This window comes from Setaria italica, chromosome IV (assembly GCF_000263155.2).
Source record: "Setaria italica strain Yugu1 chromosome IV, Setaria_italica_v2.0, whole genome shotgun sequence".
Taxonomy (NCBI): domain Eukaryota; kingdom Viridiplantae; phylum Streptophyta; class Magnoliopsida; order Poales; family Poaceae; genus Setaria; species Setaria italica.
In genome coordinates this window covers 26,153,003-26,168,811 of record NC_028453.1, presented here as the reverse complement: position 1 = coordinate 26,168,811, position 15,809 = coordinate 26,153,003, and the positions used below count along the sequence as shown (strand labels likewise).

At 44.1% G+C, this 15,809-nt stretch overlaps 1 protein-coding gene across 1 annotated transcript; it reads right to left on the bottom strand.

The window, feature by feature from the left end:
• Positions 1-4,635: 4,635 nt before the first annotated feature.
• LOC101756219 (protein trichome birefringence-like 24) lies at positions 4,636-8,876 on the bottom strand. The gene is made up of 4 exons (XM_004965447.4): positions 8,435-8,876; positions 7,504-7,581; positions 6,726-7,003; positions 4,636-5,825 (listed from the first exon to the last, which is right to left on the bottom strand). Exons 1-4 carry the CDS (start codon positions 8,664-8,666, stop codon positions 5,046-5,048), a joined length of 1,368 nt encoding a protein of 455 aa, XP_004965504.1. The 5' UTR covers positions 8,667-8,876; the 3' UTR covers positions 4,636-5,045.
• Between the last annotated feature and the right edge of the window lie 6,933 nt (positions 8,877-15,809).

Below are 15,809 nucleotides of genomic sequence, written 5' to 3'. Positions count from 1 at the left end.
TGGAGTCATCACTCAGAATATGAAGCTACTTGGGAAAGAGAAGATGAGCTTATTGAAGAGTTTCCTCAGTTGTTTTCCAATCTCTCCGAATCTTGAGGACGAGATTCTCTTTAAGGGGGGTAGGATTTGTAACACCCAAAATTCCATCATAAATGCAATCTAAGCAATTTCAGTCTAGCTTTTGTTCTCTAAGGATTAAATAAATTATTAATATTAAATTACGATCTTAAATAAATGAAAGAGCACTCGATATTTTATAGGCAACAAGTGTTTGATAGGTTTTTATCTTTCATTTTGTTTGAAGTGTTGTTTCTATGTTTTAAAAAAAACATATAAACCTTTCTCCCTTCCAATCTACCTTGTGGGCTCAATCTTCTTTCCTCTCTCTTTTGGCCCAACCCCTTTATCCCTTTCTTTCTTCAGCGAGCCCAACATTCTTTTTCTACCCGCCAGCCCAAGAAGGCCCAAACCGGCCTGCCTCCACCGCCTCCCACCCGTCAGCTCCTTCTCCCTCCCCTGTCCAGGCACAAAAAATGCACGGGTGAAACCCGGCGCCGCCGGCCCCCCATCTCCCGGTGCCTCTCAGCCTCCCGAGCCCCTCCACGACCTCGCGTCGTCTCCTATCCCCCACTCCCGTCCTCAAACCGCCGCCCCCTCCTTTCCTCTCCCCAGAAACAGCCACACAAAGCTTCAAGGCCATTAATGGCCGACCAGCTCTCGATTTCCCATAGGTGCCCCTTCTGCTCCTCCTCGCGCCCTATAAAGCTCCCAAACCTCTCGACTGGAGCTCCTCTTTCCATTCCACCACTCACCCGCCTTTCCCTCACCTCAAGCATTGCCGCCGCCACCATCGGGATCTCGCTCGGTTCTTGGCTTGTGCGCCTCTGTTCTCCACCGTTGGAGCCTCCCCCATCTGCAATCGACGCTGGTGAGACCTCCTGCTCCCTCCTCTCATCCTCCCCCACCATCCACTCTAGCCACCCGGGCTTCCCCCGTCGCGCCGAAGCACTGGCCAGGCGCCAGCCATGGCTGCGCCGTGCCTCTGGTAAAAGGAGGAAGAAGATGGCGATTTCCCGTTCTAGCCCTTGGAGTTTCTATTTATTTATGTTCTTATTCCTTGTGTCTTGCCAATCTTGTGAGAAGCCCCTGTAGTTCTTATATACTTTCTTTTCAACCCGAGCCTGTAATCTTGCATATCTAACCCTGTACCTTTCTGTATTTGCAAGCACTGTTCTCTGAGTCTCAAGAAAATTCCGTGGCTAACCCCTGAAAGCCATAGTAAATTCTGTTTTAGCCCTTGAAACTTGTTTACTCCATATCTTCATCGTTTTAAATCCGATTTTAGCGATTCTTGTGCTCACACGATCGTCTGTGCATGAACGTTAGTTTTAGGAGTTTTTTTGGTCTTTTATCATGTTTGGTGTACTGTTTTATTTATTGGTTGTTTTTCTTATGTGATCGTGTAGACGAAGTGCCGTTCGAGGAAGGTCAAGGTCAGGAGCGGCTGCCATTTGAAGACGAGTACCAGTAGTTTGCCGAGGAAGGCAAGTGGTTATCTCCCCCTGCATATTCTTTTTCATCCCAATAATATCATGATTAATCACTTTATTAATTTCCTGTATATACATAATTTGACGGGAACGCCTATAAAGGACTTACCTAGTTTTTAATCCTGATCCTTGAACACCTGTTTAATCATGTTGGGTAGAATTGCTTAGTTGCTTAATTTTTTGATGGTAATAATAATTTTGAGAATATTAATCATGACCTTTATTTATGCTATACATGTGTTAATACAAGATCACTTGATTAATCGGAACATGGAGAACCTCCTAGGAAAACAGTACAACCACAAGAACTATCATGGCTCTGGTCTTGGGTAATTAATTAGAAACTCTAGTTTGAAGCGGTCTTACCGAAAGGGCAAGAAGGGCGGTGGTATATGGGATATAACACCCGCTCTCTTAGGGAGTGGGCTTTGCTAAGACACTGTACCCACTAGGGGGCTGTTATATCCTGCTACTGATCCGGAAACCTTAGCGGACTACTTCTTACTAGGGATTCTTTGTAAAGGCCTCGTAGCGTCCCTATGCAATCACACCTCGGAAGTGTGGTATTGTGCCTAGCCCGCACAGCATGGTTGGGTTTAAAGTTCTTTTGAACTTTTACGCGACTTGTGGTAAAGATGTGCAACCTCTGCAGAGTGTAAAACTGATATATCAGCCGTGCTCATGGTTAAGAACGGCCTGGATACCTCACATGATAAGAACACTATTTTTTATCTATACATTTATGAAGTCAACATATATACGAGAACGGATCCTAGCACACACTATGCATTCGGTTTTGTCCAGAAATCGGGTGTGACAGATCCTGGTTAAGACCTCATTGGTAGGTCGTTAACCCCTTGGTTGCTTCCGTGTTGGCTAGTCAGTCTTAGCTAAGGTGGGTAATGGCTGTGATAGGATCTGCACCGACACTAAGGTGATCGTGCTGCGGTACCCTACTTGTGGGTAAAGTGTAGAACCTCTGCAGAGTCAAAATCTATCTGGGTAGCCGTGTCCACGGCATTGGACGAGTTACGGCTTGGACACATAACTAGTGTTTGGTTGATGGATGGTTTTCATGGTGTGAGTCAGATTTTGGGAAGTTTTCAGCAGTTTTGCTGTGAGCTACCGCGGACTGGGAGTCCGGTAGCATTAAAACTTTAATCCTTTGTGTAGGATCAACCCCACTTAATGCTTCGGTTACTAGAGAAAATGCTTTGTGAAAACCCTTTTGAAAATGAACCCTTGCATGTGTTGAAAAACATAGCTTTGTTGCAAATAAACCTTAGCCCTATCCTTGATTTATCCTGTGCATATTTTTGATTGTATCCCCCTCCGTGGATGGGGTTGGACTTGTTGAGTACTTTTGTACTCACCCTTATTTTGTTGCTTCAGAGGAAGACCCGGACTTCATCGCCGAGGATTTTGAGTAGGAGGTTGCTTCCGCACCCAACACTGCCTGTGGTGTTGGCCTTTGCAGAATGCTTCCGCTGTCACTTAGTTCCGATTGTAGCTCAGAGTCCGACTGGACTGCAACTTGGATTTGTATCGTTGTTGGTTTGTTTCTCCTTTGGGTGTGGCTTGCCCACCCGCTCCTTCGGGAGTTGTACGGTTTTTGAACCATCTGTTGAATAAATGTGTTATCAGCTTTCTGGGACCGATATTTGTGTCACATTTAGGCCCTGCTTGGCACGGCTCCACTCCTAAACTCCAGCAACTCCATCAAAAAATTCAGCCAAACACCCCAACTCCAAAACTCCATGAAGTTGCCAACTCCATGGAGCTGTAGTGCAAATGGAGGTGGAGTTTTGGAGCACCTCTTTTGCTGCTCTAGAAACCTCTCTTTTGAACCTCCTCGTGGAGTTGGTGGGTAATTACCCACCAATGCTATTGGTTACACAAAAAAATGTTTCATTCTATTCTCCCTTCTATTCTCTCAAGCCCCACTCGCCGCTAGAGCCCCGCCCGTCGCCGCCCCCGTGGCCGGCCGGCCTCGCCGCCCGTCGCCGCTCGCCGCGGCCCGCCGCCACCCCCGTCGCCCGTCGCCACCCGCTACTCGTCGCCACCCGCCGCCCGTCGCCGCCTGCCGCTTGTCGTCGCCCGTCGTCGCGCCCGTCACCCGTCGCCGCGCCCGTCGCCCGTTGCCACCCGTCGCCGCCTGTAGTCGCACGTCCTCCCCCGTCGCCCGTCGCCGCCCGCCGCCTATCGCCGCCGCCCAGCCCGCAGCCCGTCGCCGCCCGCCGCCGCTCGCCGCCTCCCGTCGCCGCACCCGTTGCCCGTCGCCGCCCGCCGCCCGCCGCCCGTCATCACCCGTCGCCGCCCGTCGCCGCACCCACCGCCCGCCGCCTATCGCCGCCTGTCGCCGCCCGCCGCCCGTCATCGCCCGTCGCCGCCCACCCCGCCGCCCGCCGTCGAGCCCGCCGCCCACCCCGCCGCCCGCCGTCGAGCCCGCCGCCCACCCCGCCGCCCGCCGCCCAGCCCGCCACCCACCCCGCCGCCCGTGGAGGGTCTCCCGTGTGCAGCACCGTGCAGTGGAAAAAGGGGAAGAAGAAGATGGGATAGAGAGGATGACAAGTGGGGCCTTAATTAGGGGGCAACAATGGCAATCCACACTGAAATCGATCTTTTTTGGAGCTGAGAGCACCCATCTAGCCAAACACCCCATTTTTGTTCTGGAGTTTTGGAGCGGAGCTGGCTCCATGTGGAGTTCAGGAGTGGAGCAGCTCCACCCGGAGTTGGAGCCATACCAAACAGGACCTTAGTCTCCGCTGATGTGGACGCTTCACGCGCGCGTTAGCATTGCCCTCAATTTGGCGCAGAACTAGGCGTGTTTTGAGAGTGCACTGTAGTTCGACATAATACTGGGCTGATTGATTTGGTGATAATTAGGATTACATGATTAGATTCTAGCACGCTCAGGCAGGTCTCACGTGAGGACCTGCACTTTTTCTATTTGGATTCTCTTTGCAAGAAAGGTCATCACACTTTCTTTTCTTTTATTTTTATTTCATTGTCTTAAGAATCATCAAATTTTGTTCCAAGTATTTCAAAGAACCTCTAAATGTAGCATATGCATATTACAACCATCTAAAGTCAAACTCCACACAACTATTACTGTTTATATATTATTATACTTCAGTCTTCAGCTGTATGACAACAGGAAAACTTGTTCAGTCCACCATTGTATGCCTTTGGAAGGTATGACGCGCGACATACAATAGGTGCACCTTTTTTCCAGTCTATCATGGTATAATGTTACGACCAACAGATATGAACAAGTAACTGGAGCACTTTGGCATGTGACGATAGGTTGCCTCTTTTACAACGCACCCTAACAACAGCTAATAAACCCTCTGCGGTGGTAGATTGCTTCAAAAGCAAACATGCTTGCAAATTTGCGAAGCAGAGGACGCACATATATGTATGACAACGAGGAGGCTTGAGCCAACATCGGTGTCGAAATCAGATGGCACCAGTAGGGTACCAGCTGAGTAAGTTTCAGTCCTTTGCCAGCATCTGCATGATGATGTCGTTCCACGCATCGATAGGGCCGGGCAAGCACCAGTGCAGGCAGTCATTTTGGACTTTGGCTGCCATGCCCGTCTTATAAGGATGGTATGTTCTATAAGGCCCAGAGTGCCCATCAGGCCTCAGCAGCGAGAGCTCAAATGTGTCGAGCAGTTTCAGATGATCAGCACTGTCATTAGGCCCTTTGTTCGCCACCACCTTGTCAAACTCTTCCCTCTCGATCGTCCACATCTTATTGTCCGATTCCCTGTCACCGGCCTCCCCCGGCTTGAACGGCGACGTCCTGTTGCAAGTCCCGCCGCTGAACCACTCGCCGTTCTCAAAATGTGAAGGCGCCCACGTCCTGTAGAAGACCACCGGCTTGTGAGGTGAGGATGTGATGAACTGGAAGGCTGTGCTGAGCGCCTTGCGAAAGGAGTACTCTGGGGACATCTCTTCCAGGTTCTTGTTCTGGCAGGAGTGGCAGCCGATCTCAGCTCCATTCTCCAAGTAGACTGCAGTTTTGAAGAACCACTGGCCTGTGGATATCACGACATAGTCAAAGCTCTGCCACCGACTCGTCCAATTTGTCTCGAGAACGTCAAGGTGCAGCTGGAGATCGGCAGTCGAAACTCCATCGTCATCCTCAAATATTTTGGCTTTGACTAGGAATGGTGCCCAGATAAGAGAGACCGTGAAGTTGTGTGAAGGGAAGTGCCATCTTCTGGATTTGAATGTATCATCATGGTAGACCTCAGTAGCGTCTTCGACCTGCAATAGAAACAATTAAGTATTTTAGTCCCATGTAAGTTGGGATAGGCTAGAGATGAAACCCAGCAACAGCCATAGGAAAGAGCATAGTACTAACAGAAGCAACGATAATAGTATAATGATACACACTTGCCAAAGCTTTTGCTTTTGAAAAATCATACTATGAAGACAGAGAAATGCAAAGACAGAGACGTAACACCTTTAAGGTTCTTAGTATGTTGATATGTCAGACCAATCTCTTCCCTAGTGACATGGGTGAAAGAACCGACTGTTCATCTTATTTGCAGCAAAAACATCATGCTTGTGTTGTTGTCTTTATCTTCTTGGTTTTGTATAATTAGTCGTGCAAATAGTAATAAAAACAGAGAATAAATAATAACTTCTTATCAAGGAAGCATGGCCCATAATCCTGTTTTTACGATACGCATAGTTAAAGAAAATGTATAACTGAACATAGTGAGGTAGTACATAATGAACCGGACAGATATACATCAGCCATTAGTGCATTCAATGGACCCTGCTTACAGTATTGCAACATCTCAAGCTATCAATCAACTATAAAGTATTTTGCATGATGGATATGATCTACAAAAAGATGTTCTAGTCTAGAGAGTAGAGAACACTCTTAGGCACACTCAGTAAGCATATTTTAATAGAATAAGCGAACTTTCAGATCCAATGGGTAATTTTACGTTCACTGCCAAAAGTAATAATCAATCTTAAATAAATAACAGAGTACACCATGTTACTGTAGATTGACCGGGTTTATTCTAAAGTTGAACGCTGTGCCTGCACTAAAGAAGGGACAACTAATATCTACCAAGCAAAAATTAAAATGTGAAGCTCACATAATCAGAAGTTAATTGGCTAATTACAAGAATACTTGAAATCACAGAATACCTTAGAAACAAGACAAAGCAATGATTGGATGTGATTGCGAAGGATTGAGTCACCAATAAGTGCCCAATGCTTGCCCCGCATGCTATCCAAAAACTTCTTGCCGTCAAATGGTGGTACGTCACAACCGAATGGCTTCCATCTCCAATAGAGATAATCAGTGTCAGGCCTTCCATTTGTCATACAGTTCTGAGGAGACTCAATGAAGCGGCAGCTTGCATTAGTATAAGCTGGCCCTGATGAATGAGGAACCCACTCTCCATGGAAAATATTACAATTTTCTGCACAAGTGAAAAATATTGTGGGTCACTTAGTAATAAAAGAACTAAAGATAAACAAATGTGTTTTTACGAACACAAGCACAAGAAATGGACCACTCAAAAATACTTCCTTAAGAAGATCCCAAATAGTTTACTAGTTATTGTAGTTATGGTTGAAAAGAGCATGGGTTGATGATAGCATAGGAATCCCAGAAACTGGATAGATTACAAAAACAAGAAGAAATAAAATCGTAACTTTACCTCTGTTCAGATTATGGATGACAGATGTTGCTCCGGGAATTTGAGCATGGGAATTTGAAGGATTTCTTTTCAAATGTTAACAAATCCTAGGGATTACATCCAAACAAGCCCTTTAACATTTACCAATTAACTAAAATCGATAATCTTTTCCATCCTTAAGGAATTGCCCCCAATCCAATAGTTTGCTGCCCAAAATACCATTCTCATGTAAAGTGCAGATTAAGCAATGATTGCATATATCTATGAATTAAGAAACGTACCTCCTAGGGAACCTTCCTTCTTGTCTGGAGCTATTAGAGGTCCCGAACCGGTCATAGCAAAAATCGAAGCATCCGTTTCTGTTAATCACAAGAAAGATATCAGTACAAGCACAAGATCCAAAAAACTGCAGTAGTTATTCTTTTTAATAAATCTTTTGAAAAGCGGAGACAGTATTAAAAGTGGGCATCACTCGAAGGGGGCATCACTCAAAGACAAGAAACCGAGCATTTTTTTTTAATCCCATTTGGGGGTCCTCTCAGTCAGGAACCCCTTGAAGCAAAAAGCTCCCACCTTTTCATAGAGGATCTAACAGGCTTGCTCATCTCACTAAACTAATGGAAGCGATCAATCACACACTTCAAGTGATCCTCCATCTGTAGGAATGGTCATTTAACAAAATACATGCAAATAACAAATGCCACAGAAGTTATGTAGTAAAACATGCATAGAGAGTCAAACAGATCAAGTATAATAAATTAAAAGGAAAAAAACAGAGGGTCAGGGGATTCAAACAGTCCCCCTGAGCATTAAACAATTCAGGTTACATCAGGACATGTTAAAAATAAGGAGGAAACCTTTAAAGTAATTCTGAAAATTCTCTGACATTTCAGTAGTTTAGTTTCTGATTCCTTTTTTTTTTTTGCTGTTTAACCAATAACCCAGTGTGGAAAACAAGCATTTCGATTTAAATGTAGTTTTCAGAATTAAGGTACTCCAGATTTCACTGCTGCTCTTCTCCAGCTACAATCAATATTCCAAATTCTGGTATTACAGAATGGGCATCTTTTCATGATGCAAATCCCAATTCCCCAACCAAATATGAAGCCAAATCGGTTCCCCGTGAGAAGGCACGGCCGCATGCCTTTCTTGTTGCAACAACAAAAAGGGAAAGAGGTAAAAATGCACGAAGACATTCCAAGAACCGCTCACCGGAGGGAGGTGTCGCGCCGCCGCCGGGAATTCCCCTCCCCGGCGCCGCCACGAGGCGCGTGGCCTCATCCGGCGAGGCGATGGGCAGCAGGAGGTTTGCCGCGGGGCCGGCGAGCAGCCGGAGCGCGAGGCCCGTGAGGATCACAAACAGCAGCAGCTTCAGCGCCGGCCCGCCGCCGCCGGCCACCGCCTTCCTCTGCTGCGCCGGCGCAAGCGGCCACTCCATCCCCATCCCTCTCCGCACGCGCCCGATCCCCAAGTGATCGCGGAGCCGGGCAACGGCGCCACCAGGGACTGGCACTTCAGTTGTGTCGGTGCCTCGGCGCGCGGCGGTGACGGTGGAGCCGTGGAGGTGGTTGGCAGGTTTGGACTAGGGACTTTTGTGGGGTCCTGTTGTGTCGTATGACAACTACAGTCAATACGAACGGAAGCGCAGGGATAGAGAGGTGTGGAAACAGTGTTGCCAAGGTGAGCATTTGAGAAGCTGCCAACAAGGAGCGGCTGCTTTTGCAAGAGGCAAGAGGCACCCAAAGGTTTTCATCAGACGCCGTGAAAAAGGGCATTCTGTTTGGTTTTATTGGTTTTTCACGTATTGGGAAAGTTTTTTTTCGATAAAATGTATCGGAGGAAATTACAAGGAAAATTTAGCCCAAAACTACGTATTTCAACGTTACGATTTCCAAATACGAGGTGGCTATAGAAGCTTCCACATGGTAGCTTATGATTACTGATCACGTACTATATATATTGTAACGCTATATAACATGTTATTTATTACTAGTGTAAGGCTGCACAGTTCTCAGCAGAGATGATAAAGGTGCACATGCTAGCGACAAGATTGATATTGTGACAAGATGAGCTAGCTCCAAGTGACAAGATTGTGGAGATAAGGCTCTACGTGATACAGTTGGTGGAGCCGATAACGTTCTTGTATGTGGGAACATAAGAGGAGTATGTGGGAACATAAGAGGAGTAATAACTTTTGTGCCACTATTATGTTAATTTTATTGATATGAAAGTGTAATCTTGCGTAACTAAGAATTAATAAGATCATGTGCCGTTTTCCAGTATTTCGCCATTGAACTAGATTTACTGATGAAAAGTTATTCTTTTTATTTAGAATGCAATATGTTGTATTGCAATTATTTGCTAAAAATAGCCTATGGCCAAAGATTCAAGATTGCATATCTATTCCATATACAATTGCACGATGTGTTATTTCATCCGACTTTACTTATCGATAAACTCTCGCCTTGTCCTCCTATTGCCTTCCCTGTTTTTTCGATCGACATTCACCGCCATGCTGACCACTCCATTCTACGTGCTAACATAGTAACACTACCCACCATCCTTCCTACCTCCCCCGGTGAAGGGGCCGTGGCATGTGCCTTGCCATAGGAACCTTAATCCGCCCATGAAACCCTAAAACGACGGTGGCCGAGGGACATCTAGCGTTCTCAGTCAATTGTTGAGTAGAAAATGTGATCTACTGAAACACAATGAGATTGAAGGAGTAGTATTTCTAATAAAACAATAACGGGTATCATGTCCTTCAGGTCAGTCCAAAAATTACAATATATTGAGAGATCTTAAAGATACATCACATTAGTAATAGATCTTAATTGGAGCAACTCCAAGAGTTTCCCAAAAAGTTTTTCCCCAAAACTATGTATTGGAAGCTCTTCCAAAAAATTTTTTCCTAAAAACATGTCAACCCACGGCATATCGCTAATAACTAGCCCCCAATATTTCAAAATAGCCCGCATCATCGTAATTGGGCCCAGCCCGGCGCCTCCCTTCTCTCTCCCCCATCTCATTCTTTCTTCTTCTTCCTCCAGCTGAAGAAGAACCAATGCTGGTCGTGCTGCTCTGCCATGGCGACGTCCATGACCGTCCACTTCATGTCTCGTGCCTTGGCATAGGTGAGCCTACGCGGGCCGCAGATCGCCACGGCGGTGTAGTTATCGAGCGCAGGGTTCGGTGTGAACACAACCTTGAGCACCGGCTGATTGTCACCATTCCTCAGCGGGAGGAGGTGGAACCCCCTGCCTTCCCCGACGAGAGGGTTCAGGAGGAAAACTGATATGAACCCGCTAGGGTTGATTCCCGATCTTTTGATGAGAGGGCATGAGATAACTCGATTGGTGGATTGGAAATGGTGTTCAAGGCCTGACTACAGCCTTCCAAGGATGCTGCACCTTAGCAACCGATACACCACCTCCAATGGCTGCCGCGATCTTGTGGACGTCACCCAGCCACTAGGACACTCATCTAGCAAGCAATCGAAGAACTAGCAAGAACAAGTATAATAAGTACTGAATTTACTAGATGAAGTGAAGGTTTCAAACTCAATCTCAATGATGATGGGGTTCTGAAGATAATAAGACGGGTGGCTGATCCAACACGCGCGCTTACAAGCAAGTAGCAAAAGCTAAACTTAATCTAAATAAAACCCAACTGTTCTTGGTGGCAGCTAAGGGGTATATGAAGGTGGGAGGATGACCACCAGGGTGTTGGAGTCGTGCTCCAACCCTAGGACGCGTTCCTAATGGACCCGACTTGATACACGGCCAATTGGGTCAAAATAAGGCGACGCAACACCTTTGGACAGAAAACCTCTTGGTAGTAATTTGGTCATTGCGGTCGCCTCAGAGTAGATATAGACTTGAGTCCAGATCCATATGAAAATAGACTTCATAAAAATTCCATGAAGTACTTGAATGCCCCAATCTGAGTCTGTATGCGACCGTGGTGACAATCACAAGTTGGTGCTATCCTGCAGTTCGAATCCAGCCTGCGCGACTCATTTTCCCTTTCTATCTTCTCCCTGGTTCCTAACCAAAACAAGGGTGCACGCATCTTCATGGTCTACATATTATGGACAGGAACTCAAGAGTAAACTTACTTAATGATTGACAAGCACGGGCGCGAGTAATAGGACCAGAAACTGGTACTTGTGTCGGCGTGAATGTATCGTTGATGGTGATGTCCTCATCATTCTCCCCTTCTTGCATTTGAGTCATCCTCGACTCAAGCTCTTCTTTTTCTCCCAAATATGGCTTCAAATCTGCAAAGTTAAATATGGGACTAACCTTAAAATTTGCAGGCAGATCGAGCTTATATGCATTAACGAAGGACATACTTGTTGGTCATTTATTTTGGCCAAAGATGAAAAGAGATGTTGAGAGATATGTTGCTCGTTGCATGACATGGTTTTAGCATCCTCTTTCTTGGTCTTAACATATTCATTTAAAATCTTGCCGGCTACAGTTTCAGAATCCTTGGAATTATTTTTAAAGATAATAATTGGACAATTGATGACAACATCAGTGTCTCTTGCATTACAAGGGTTTTTACCATTGCTAGCAGCATAGGTTGAAGCTGAAACAGCCACACCATTCTCCCCCTCTTGAAATAGCAAAGCCATCCTCGGCTTCGGTGCAATGTCAAAAGCCTCCTTTTTCTTCTTTATAGTAGCAAACACTTTAGCCTTTATAGCATTCTCCGGAATCGGTTTGAGCACATGATGAACTCCCTTGTGCACAAATGAATAATGGTCGGAACGACCACCATGTGTTGCATCAAGATCAAACTACCATGGTCTACCCAACAACAAGTGACAAGCACTCACCGGTGTGATATCATAATCCACTGTATCCACATAATTCCCAATAGAAAATCTTACCCTCACCTTGTGTGTAACTTTCAGTGTACCACTTTGATTCATCCATTGCATCTAACATGGCACAGGAAGCCTCGTGTAGACAAGGATAAAGCATGCACCAAATCCGAAATAATAGCATTTATAAAGCTACCACCATCAATAATTAATTTGCATATCTTGTCTTGAATTTTGCATTCCGACTAAAAGATACATAAGCGCTGTCCTTTTACATTAACAATGGTCCATCTCTCTTTACTTCTTGCGCCAACATAGATAGTCCTTTTGAAGTATCCTCCTCTTCAACTGCATCTAAATGATTATTCAATTCCTATTCATGGAGTTTAGTTGTAAAAGAAAAATCTGTAACATCAGCCACTTGGGCATCTTTTCCTAGCAACAAATTTGAGTCATTGTTCAGAACTTGAGCATCAAGCTCTGTAGGAGAAGAAATCCCTCTTTCTTTTGAACCAATAAAATTTTGAGTGCAAGCAGCCACCTTGTTTTCACCATGTTCTATTATACAGTCTCGTTGTTTCAGATATGTAGGGCTCTCATATCCAATAATAGTATCACTCCATGATGAGCATATATTATTCTTCTCTTGACCATGTAACTCTACTCTAGAGTCACCATCTATCACATCTTTGGCAGCAACCAAAACCACTATGTGATCTTTGGGAGAAGTAACACTTCCAGCAAGGGCACTTGTAGATTTCTTCTAAGATTGGTTACAATAAGAAATATTATCATCCTTCATAATCCTCTTTTCATAACATTTAGTGGCAGCATGCATAGGAGTAGAGATCTTGAGTTTAGGACTAGCAGCATTTAGCTCCTTCTTCTCAGCATATTGTCTATTTGTAGCATCTTGTTGTTTAAGAGCTTTGAAGCACTCATCACCAATAATAGAATCACTGCAAGAGGAACACACACCTTGCTTGGTGACTTGAGGATTCTGAACACGACTAGTAGCAGCTTTCGTCTTGTGATAGCAATGCCTCTCAGTTGATGGAGCAAATATACGACGTAATAATTCCTTCATCCCTTTTCATGTCAGGATATGATCATCACCCTCATCAATATATTCTTGCTGCAATTCCATCCACCAATGAAAAACACGATCAGAGAAGGTCAGCTTTGCAAAATTTACCAACTGGCTTGTTGGTAATTCACCTGTCCAATAGAATCCCATGATAGCATCCTCCCAATCATAATAAGAAGTAGGAGATGCTTATGAATGCAATGTTGGAACAAACTTAATTTTCTCAGCCAAGCAGTACTTATCCATCATCACAAATCAGTAGAAAAATCTTCAAAAGTACCGTGAGTAACCTAGCAAACTGATACCACCTGATCAGAAACAATTGTGTTGGGCACACCATGCAAACGAACAATTTCTTGAAAGAACAAATCAACAATATGAGTAGCATCATATGTTTTATGACATGGTATGAAATGTGCCATCTTAGAAAATCTATCAACAACCACAAACACACTATCACATCCCTTCCTAGTCCTTGGCAAACCCAACACAAAATCCATAGAAATTTCTTCCCAAGGAACGCTAGGAACAGGTAGAGGCAAATACAAACCATGCGGATTTAATCGTGACTTAGCCTTTCACATGTCGTGCAACGAGCAACAAATCTCTCCACATCTCTTCTCATTTTTGGCCAAAAGAAATGACCAGCAAGTATGTGCTCCGTTTTCTTTGCTCCAAAATACCCCATCAAGCCACCTCCGTGCGCCTTCTACAGCAACAATAAACGAACGGAGCTAGCTGGAATGCATAGCTTGTTAGCTCTAAACACAAACCCATCACTAACGATGAATTTGTTCCATCCTTTCCCATCTTTACAATGCAACAACACATCTTTAAAATCAGCATCATGAACATATTGGTCTTTAATTGTTTCTAATCCAAAGATTTTGTAGTCAAGTTAATTCAGCAAGGTATATCTCCTAGACAAAGCATCAACAATAATATTCTCTTTCCATTTCTTGTGCTTAATAACATAAGGAAAAGATTCAATAAATTCAACCCACTTAGCATATCTACAGTTCAATTTTCCTTTACTATGAATATGTTTCAAAGATTCATGATTAGAATGAATAACAAATTCTTTGGGCCACAAGTAATGCTGCCATGTTTCTAATTTGCAAACAAGAGCATACAATTTCTTATCATAAGTAGAATAATTCAAAACAGACCCGTTCAATTTTTTACTAAAGTATGCAATAGGCTTGCCTTCTTGTAACAAAATACCACCCAATCCAATTCCACTTGCATCACATTCAAGCTCAGAAGTCTTACTAAAATTAGGAAGTTGGAGGAGGGGTGCATGTGCCAACTTATCTTTCAACATGTGGAAGGAGTTCTTTTGTACTTTGCCCCAACTAAAAGGCACTCCCTTCTTCGTAAGCTCATTCAATGGTGCAGCAATGGTGCTGAAGTCCTTCACGAAACGGCGATAAAAACTAGCAAGTCCTACGAAACTCCGCACCTGTGTAATAGTTTTTGGTACAGGCCATCCCTTTATAGCTTCTACCTTGGCTTGATCAACCTCAATTCCTTGTGGAGTCACAACATAGCCAAGAAAAGACACTCGATTGGTGCAAAAGGTGCACTTCTCAAGGTTACCAAATAAACGTGCATCTCGTAAAGCATTAAAAATAGCATGTAAGTGATCAAGATGTTCATCCATAGATTTGCTGTAAATCAATATATCGTCAAAGTAGACTACAACAAATTTTCCAATGAAAGCACGCAAAACCTCATTTAGTAATCTCATGAAAGTACTAGGTGCATTAGTTAATCCAAAAGGCATGACTAACCACTCATATAAACTAAATTTAGTTTTGAAAGCAGTTTTCCATTCATCTCCCAATTTCATACAAATCTGGTGGTACCCACTATGCAAATCAACTTTGGAAAACACAAAAACACCGCTCAATTCATCAAGCATAGCATCCAAATGTGGAATAGGGTGTCGATACCAAATGGTGATATTATTAATAGCTCTACAATCAACACACATACGCCATGTTCCATCTTTCTTAGGTACTAAAATAACCGAAACAGTACAAGGACTAAGGGACTCACGCACATAACCTTTGTCGAGTAGTTCTTACAGTTGTCGCTGAATTTCTTTCATTTCCTCCGGATTTGTCCTGTATGGCACACGGTTTGACAAAGATGCACCCGGAATAAGATCAACTTGGTGCTCAATCCCTCGTATTGGTGGCATCCCCGTTGGTATCTCACTTGGAAACACATCAAAATAATCCTACAAAATGTTAGCAACAGCAGGGGGCAAAGAATGTTGCATATCGTGAATTGAAATCAAAGCATCCTTGCATACCAAAGAATAGGCAACAGAAGTGGATGTAACCAATTTATTAATCAGATTTAGTAGCAAGCAAGCAATGTCCTTTCAATCTTATCTCATCTTTCTTACTACTAATAGATTTAGCATTTTTATCACTATCAGTTTTAGTTTATGTAGCTTTAGCAACATCATCATGCACAATAGCTTTAGGTGACATAGGAAGCAAAACAATTTTCTTATCATGGTGTATGAGAGAATACTGATTTGACCTACCATGATGCATACAATATGTATCAAATTGCCATGGTCTACCTAGCAGAATATGACAAGCTTCCATAGGCACAACATTACATTCAACAACGTCATGATATGATCGAATAAC